This window comes from Octopus bimaculoides, chromosome 18 (assembly GCF_001194135.2).
Source record: "Octopus bimaculoides isolate UCB-OBI-ISO-001 chromosome 18, ASM119413v2, whole genome shotgun sequence".
Classification (NCBI taxonomy): Eukaryota; Metazoa; Mollusca; class Cephalopoda; order Octopoda; family Octopodidae; genus Octopus; species Octopus bimaculoides.
The window spans coordinates 19,671,551-19,679,795 of NC_068998.1; the positions used below are offsets into that span (position 1 = coordinate 19,671,551).

The following is an 8,245-nucleotide window of genomic DNA, read 5'->3' on the forward strand; positions in this document are numbered from 1 at the left end:
TAGTGGCATTTTGTTTGTCCTTATGTTCTGAGTTCAAATTCCACAGAAATCAACTTTGCCTTTCATCCTTTCAGGCTCAATAAAATAAGTGCCAGTTGAGCACTGCAGTTGATCTAATCGACTTGCCTCATCCCCCGAACTTGTGGGCCTTGTGTCAAGATTTGACACCAATATGAATACAACATCTAGTGGTGTTGATGAAGCATTTGCTGAGTTTTCCAATTAGCTTCATTACTACTGTAGTGACTGACTTAAACAAACAAATGAAAAATATATGATACAATGCACAGGTGTGGCTGTGTGGTTGAGAAGCTTGCTTCATAACCATGAGGTCTTGAGTTCAGATTCACTGCATGGTCGCTTGTACAAGTGTCTTCTATTAGAGTCTTGGCTGACCAAAGCCTTTTGAGTGGATTTGGTAAATGAAGCCCATTGTGTATATATGTGCACATGTGTGTACATATGCATGTATACATGTATGTGTATAACCTTGTCTTGACATCATGTGATGATTGTAAATGAGCATCACTGTTTTACAAGCAAGGTTGTTCATTTCCAGTCTTCCATAAAAAACATGTCTGGTTGTGGGGAAATCCTACATTCCTTGGAACCAGGAAAATTTAATCTGACCCATGCAAGCACAGAAGCAGATATTAAAGGATGATGATGATGATGGTGATGCTCCATTTCTTTATAGTAGTAAGCAGTATGAAGAAGCTATGATAAGGTGCTTTATTCTATGGGTCTTTTGTGCTAAAACCACTGTACTGCAGGATGAAACGAACCTCACTAGTAGTCTACGTCGTATAAAGACATGCAGAAACAAACACATACACATACATATATGTACAACAGTTATACACATACAAGAAACTTCTGGAGAATTTTCATCTGTTAAATTTCACTTGCAAGGCACTGGTTGATGTGAGGTTATAATGGAAGACACTTGCTCAAGGTGTCATACCATGCAATGGGATTGGACCTGAAGTCACATGGGCATGATACTTCTAAAGCATAGAACCATGCTTGTCTCTCTATGTGTGTGTCTATGTATCTCTCACTCTCTCTCTCTCCCTATATGTATATACATATAAACGAGGTCTGATCAATAAGTTTCCAGACTGTTGGCAAGCGATGGCAGGGGAACAAACACAGACACACACACACACATAAATATATACATACATACACACACACACATATATATATAAATAAATATACGATGGGTTTCTTTCAGTTTCTGTCTACCAAATCCACTCACAAGGTTTTGGTTAGCCCGAGGCTATAATAGAAGACACTTGCCCAAGGTGCCATGCAGTGGGACTAAACACGGAACCATGTGATTGGGAAGCGAGCTTCTTACCACACAGTCACGCCTATACCTATATATATGTATATAATAAATCTTGAATTTTAAATTATTTTTTATTCTTATTATAGATTATGTTTTCTCTTTTTGTGCTTTTTAACCTTGTATTTTAATTTAAATCCTTCTTTGGTTGAAACATCATCTTGCTTAGGCAACCAAACTATTTCCTTATCACAGTCTGTTAAATTTTCACTAACAAGTAATTTGTTTTCTTGAAAGTCTTGATTTTCTGAATCCTGTTTACAATCAACTGTTTCTTCTAAACCCACTTCAACCAAATCATTTTTGTTCTTTTTCTTCTTCTTTTTCCTCTTTTTAATCAATGTTTCTTCTTCAATATAACCATCGTCATCTAAATTATTTTGCTGCTTCTCAGCCTCAACCTTTGTACGATTTCTAGAAATGCTAGAAATTTTGGTTTTTGAGATTTGATTTTTATGATTTTTGGCAGTCTCAAGAGATTCCAAGAAGCGTTGTTCTTGTTCTTTAATACGTTGCAACTTGCCATTTAGTTGTAATCCATGTCGTGCTGCTCTGAAAAAATGGTTTAAAAATTGATTAATGTAAATATGAACAAAAATACAATTAATGTTTCATATTATACAAAATAATTTCTTTTGACTTAACCCTTTAGCTACCAACCCACATGAGATCACCCCCTTGTATGACACAAACCTTCTGTTTCAACTCTTTAGCATTGAGATTACTCTGTCAAATGTAATGCTTATTTATTCACATTGTTTTGAATTAATCATGCATTATCTTGTGGCTTTGAAATTTCAATAATGTTATTGTAGGGTACATGAGAGAAGCCATATCTATCTGGTCTGAACATAAAACAAGTAGAATATTTGGGCCAGATATGGTCAGTTTAAAAGCCAAAAGGCTAAAGTGATGTAGATTTTTAAACTTTTGACTTAACCCTTTATCTACCAACCCACATGAGATCACCCCTTGTACGACACAAACCTTCTGTTTTAACCTTTTAGCATTTAGATTACTCTGTCAAATGTAAAACAAACACCTGGTATGTCAATATAGTGTGTGATGTTGCACCATCGTGAAGTTGCAGAAAATTGTTCAATGCAAGTGCAACAAATGATTGCAGCATCTCAACATAATGATCTGAAGTGACAGCCGTTGTGATACCCTCTCCATTTTTGAAAAAGTAACATCCGATGAACCTGTGTGATAAAACTGCACACCATACCATCACTTTGCTGCTGTGTAAAGGGCGTTCATGAAGTTCTTTAGGGTTGATGTCTACAGGACATAATTTTCAGACATTAATCATTTGGATTACTGATTCTTAAAACGCAAGTTGTTTAATTTCTGTCAATAAATCTTTTTTGTTGGATTTAGATTTTTCCTATTTTTGTTGGGTTTTTCAAATGTTCTCGTTTTTTGGGGTCACCCTATATTACAAAACAGTTTCTTTTAAAAACATTTACAATCAAATTTCTCAACCATATTTCTTTCAACAACTATCTCACCATTACAAGTATATTGTTCAAACTCACAAACTCAACTATTTACCAAAATACATTATCATTTTAATGGCCACTTTCCCATGTTTGCATGGTATGGACTGAGTTTATCAAGGCAGATTTTCTACTCAGATGCTCTTCCTGTCACCAGCACTTGCCTGTTTCCATGCAAGGTAGTATTTCCCCTGTGGTCAGACATATTTTCACAGGGTACTGGAAATGAACGACATTCATTTCTAACAATCATGTGATGTCAAGACAAGATAAAGCAAACATACACATGCATACACACACATATATATATGTCTATGTACATATGTATGTGTGTATTATGCATGTATGTATACAATGGGCTTCTTTCAATTTCCATCTACCAAATCCATTCACAAGGCCTTGGTCGGTCCCAGGGCTATAGCAAGTGACCATGATGCTGTGTAGTGTGACTGAACTTGAAACCATGTGGTTGGGAAGCAGAATTATCGACCATTGAAGCTATGGTTTGTATTTCAGGACTGGTCAGCATAGTTCTAACCTTATCAGTTATTCGTTTATAACACTTATTTTACTTGTCATGATTACTATGAGAAGTTTACTAGTAAAATTTAGTACAAGGTACTGAAATTTGACTTTTGAAAGTTGGCTATCACAGAATAGGCCAGCAAGGTAAAATGGATATCGATCCAATGGCTAGTAAAATTTATTACATACATGATAAAATTGTTGACTATTCATGGTTCTGACTTAACGGATCACTCCCTCCCACAAAATCCCAGTTTAAATCTGTCAATTTTACATATAAACTTATGACTTCAGGAATGACTTATTACTTTTAAATTAAATTCATTAGGGAAATAAAGAGCCTCCTTCCTATATTTCAAAGCAAACTTACTTGTGTGCTGTACGACGTCCACATATTTCAAAAAGCTGTTCATCAGTTAACCTAGAGAAGAAAGAAAATGATGATTACAATTATCTTAATTACTATACCATTTTGAAAGTACATTACCTTAAATGTCTCCTGAATAATGGTGAAAATATTGCTTCTATTGCATTTTTCTATGTAGTACCTACCTACCTATCTTGATTGCTGTATTTTGGCTAAGAGGAGGTGGAAAATCTGAGTCACATGAGAATTTTAACATTAGTGTCAAGTGTCCCAATGATAACTGTATTACACTTGGCCTACATTGTTGTGAAAAGGTGAACAGTTGGAGAGATATCCAGTTATAGCAGTTCCAGCCAAAATCTCAAAACTATAAGCTAGAAACACTGAAATGTATAAAAATGAGCTAACAACATAAAGCATGCTAGAAAAAGAATGAAGCATGTTGTTACAAAAAGATACTATATTGCCAACATATTCAAGTCATGCTAACATGGAAAAATAAGTATAATATTTGATGGTAACGATGATGATGATGAGAATAACAATAATTATGAAGTTCCTATGAAATGAAAGAGTACCGTTTCTTTTGAACCATTGTCTAATGAAAGAGTATTATTTTTCTTGTTCGCTTTTTTCTAAAATGAAAACCTGTAATATTGGTTTCACTTTTTCACACAAGGCCAGTGATTTCAGGGGAGGGGGATAAGTTGATAGTATCAATCCCAGTGATCAACAGGTATTTATTTGACCCTGAAAGGATGAAATGTTAAGTCAACCTCGGCAGAATTTGAATTTAGAATGTACAAATGGATGATATGATGCTAAGCATTTTGCCAGCTCACCACCTTAAGAATATCTATAATATTGTTACCTCATATCATACCCCTGTATCTGAACTATACCCTGTCAAAGGACAAAATATACAATGATATGAAAGATTAGTAAGAGCTAATTCCAGTAACCAGAGAAATCCTCTAATGATTAGTAACATGTGATTCTTATCATCCTCTCTGACTTAACCCATTTGTTACCATATTTCTGTTAACATATGATGCCTTTGTTTCAATTAATTTCTAAAATAATGGAGAATTTAGTAAAATAACTTTCTCATTAAGCTGGGGCCTGGAACAATTTAGCATAAAGTTTTGATGGAAGATTATAATTTAAACCATTTTAAAACAGTAAGTTTATGTTATAGACCTTGGGGTGGTCTCAGGTAGGTTGGTATCAAAAAGTTAATGAAGGATGCCTTATCTATGATTTTGTAGTGGGATCTTCCAGCTTGATGAGACTGATGTGGTTAGCGTTCAGTTTCTCTTCTATAAGTTCATGTCTCAAAGAAAAACTATTGCAGTTCTGGAGAGGATTAGTTTAATGCAGAATAGGAGAAGGACAGGCATGATAGAGTTGAAAGGAAGAGAGTAAGGTGAGCTTGCTGTAGAAGGTAAAGTAGCTACTTTAGGGCCAGTGGTTAAAGCATACTATTAAGTGAATTTTTGTCAATCAGTAGATGGATTTAAAAAAAATCTGATCTAAAATGTTTGCATTTGTATAAAAACAGTCCAATTTCAGATATGTGGGACATCTCTAATGTGGGTTATCTGAGAGATATGTAAGGGGTCAGCAAATAATCAGAGTTGAAATATATTTTGACTCTGAAGTGGATGCTTAATTTTTGATACATATATTAGGAATGTGAGGTTGCTACGAGAGAACAACAAAGATTTGAAGTAACTTTGTGGGCTTTAGTTGTGCGTTGCTTATGCAGAGAAAAGGTGTAGTGCAAGACTTGTTTCTTTGATTGAAACATGTGATAATTATATCTTGAAGCTGTTAAAAGAGACTAGGCTGTAATGTTGTGTCTCATATTAAATGATGTTTTCTAAGTCTGTATTCATGGAAGCTGTGGAAATCTAAGTTGCATGTGGATGCTTTGGAAACTGGATCCAACATCAATAATTTTCCTCATCAGAATAATAGTTACCTCTGTAGCGACATTAACATTTACAAACTGAGATTTTTTTTGTATATTGTACTGTTCTGATAAAGAAATAACATGCTGTTTGTAGAAGAGGAAAATTTAAGATCAAATCTCAAGACACAAATCATTAGAGAAGTGACTACAAAAACTGGAATACCTGCAACAACTGACTTACTTCTAGGTAATAATAGTGGTTATAATGGAAATAAATGAATAAATGAGTATTAGCAAGCACAGCAAGAATATTGACACACAGCCTACTTGGCTAAGTATTATATTTGAGATATATTATCTACTGTCATTAGTAAGATTAGCTACAAAGATCAATTGCTTGATTTGTAAAAGTGGTTTGCTTTAGCTGATGAGACATTACTTCTTTAATTGCAAAATTAAATTTCATGTTTATTTTTGTAATGATATTAAATATCTACCAAAAAATAGAATTGGTATTTCTGCAAACCAAATGGCCTCAATAAACTTGACATATCTTATCAAGCATGACATTCCTTAACAAAAGGTAGACTGGTATATAAAACTGCTTTCCACAGTTAAGGGTAATGGATATATCTGATATGAGTGGATATATCTGATTTGTGCAGTAAAAGGATTAAAGAAATGCAGCACATGTAAAATGTGTGACTCAGTGGTTAAACACTAAATCTGAGACTGGCTGAAAATATATGAAACCAATAGAAGCATATTGACTTATTCTGATACCTTTCAGAATCATCATCATCATTTAACATCTGCCTTCCATGCTGGCATGGGTGGGACGGTTTGACAGGAGCTGGCCAGACAGAAGCCTGCACCAGACTTCTGTGACTGTTTTGGCAGGATTTTTACAGCTGGATGCCCTTCCTAATACCAACCACCCAGCAGAGTGGACTTAATACTTTTTACATGGTACAAGCACAGGCGAGGTCAGTTTTGGCAAGGTTTTTATAGCTGGATGCCCTTTCAAATGCCAACCACTTTACAGTGTGGCCTGGATGCTTTTTAAGTGGCACCTGCACTGACAGAGTCACCAAGTAACCTGGAAGACAAAAATCTTTTGAGAGTGGAGGAGGCATTGGAGGAGGTGATCTTGTGTCAGATGATGAAAGGCTATAGTGAGACAGAGAGACAGAAACAGGTGTCTTGCTGTAGAGGAGGTACAAGGTTACCTGGCCCTGGGCAGGAGGAGACAGAGAGAGAGAGAGATCAGGAATGAAGACAGAAACAGAACATGTGAAGTAAACATTAACTTACCTGGGAGGGCAGTTCTGAGAAACTTCAGGCTGTGATTCACTAACAGCTTCTTCAACTATTCCTGTGTGCTTTGAATACTGAGTTGATCCCTAGATTAAGTAAATAGTAAAAGGTAAAGAACAAGAAAATAAAAAAAGACAGAAGAAAGAAAAGAATATCTTTTATGCTAAGCAAGAAACAATCAATTCATTAGATAACAGTATATATTGTCCTCAAATGGCTAGTACTGAGCTATGTGTTGCAGGACATCATCATCGTTTAACGTCATATTCATATTTTTTTCCCCTCCAAATGATTTTGAAGACTGTGGAATAAATGATTATCAGATGCGATAATGTCTGACGAATATGGTAGGTGGGGCATCGTTTCCCATTCAAACTGCTCCAGCCTTTGAAATGTCATCCTTGTTGCATGTGGCTGAGCATTATCCTGATGGAAGAACACCTTTCGTCTTGAGACCAAAGATGGACGTTTTTCTTCTAAAGTTTGTGAGGAACCCATAGACTCAATTTGTTGATTTTTCTGATGGCATGAAGGTGTTGATGAATAGTTCAATGACCACATCCAAGCTTCTCTGCTAGTTCCTCCACAGTTAAGATGGGATTTTGTTCTACCAGGATGTCCTTATTGAGCTCTACAGATCTTCCAAGAAGAGGCTTGTCGTCTAGGCTGTAGTTTCCGACTCAGAATTTCTGGAAGCACTTTTGACATTGGCTTATACTTATTGTCTGATCTCCATATACTGCATTAATATTGCTTGCATTTTCCGTTGTGTTGTTGCCGTCATTGAACTCACAAAACAAAATGTGCCAAATATGCTCCTTTGTCACTTCCATTATAGCTTTGAAAAAAATAACTGTTAAAATCAAACTGCACCCTTCAAAACTTGCACTAAGAATAAATAAAAGGTAAAATGACTACCTGCTTTTATAGCAAGTTGGGGCAGGTAGTTTATCCCATCCCCCTCTAACTTTTAGTTCATGCAATTGAAAAAACTGCATTATTTATGGGATGACCCAATATATATATACATATATATATATCATCATCATCATCATCATCATTTAACGTCCGCTTGCCATGCTAGCATGGGTTGGACGATTTGACTGAGGACTGGTGAAACCGGATGGCAACACCAGGCTCCAATCTAATTTGGCAGAGTTTCTACAGCTGGATGCCCTTCCTAACGCCAACCACTCAGAGAGTGTAGTGGGTGCTTTTACGTGTCACCCGCACGAAAACGGCCACGCTCGAAATGGTGTCTTTTATGTGCC

The 8,245-nt window shown here is 35.8% G+C and overlaps 1 protein-coding gene across 3 annotated transcripts in view; it reads right to left on the bottom strand.

Annotated features, from left to right (window-relative positions):
• Window positions 1-1,406: 1,406 nt before the first annotated feature.
• LOC106881050 (G patch domain-containing protein 4) overlaps window positions 1,407-8,245 on the bottom strand; it is a 24,236-nt gene continuing 17,397 nt past the window's right edge. For all 3 annotated transcript variants that reach the window (XM_052974606.1, XM_014931258.2, XM_052974605.1), the window contains exons 5-7: window positions 6,972-7,060; window positions 3,746-3,796; window positions 1,407-1,903 (exon numbers count right to left, since the gene is read on the bottom strand). In XM_052974606.1, coding sequence (XP_052830566.1) covers window positions 1,435-1,903; window positions 3,746-3,796; window positions 6,972-7,060 — 609 coding nt within the window. In that variant the 3' untranslated portion in view covers window positions 1,407-1,434. The remainder of the gene's footprint in view (window positions 1,904-3,745; window positions 3,797-6,971; window positions 7,061-8,245) is intronic.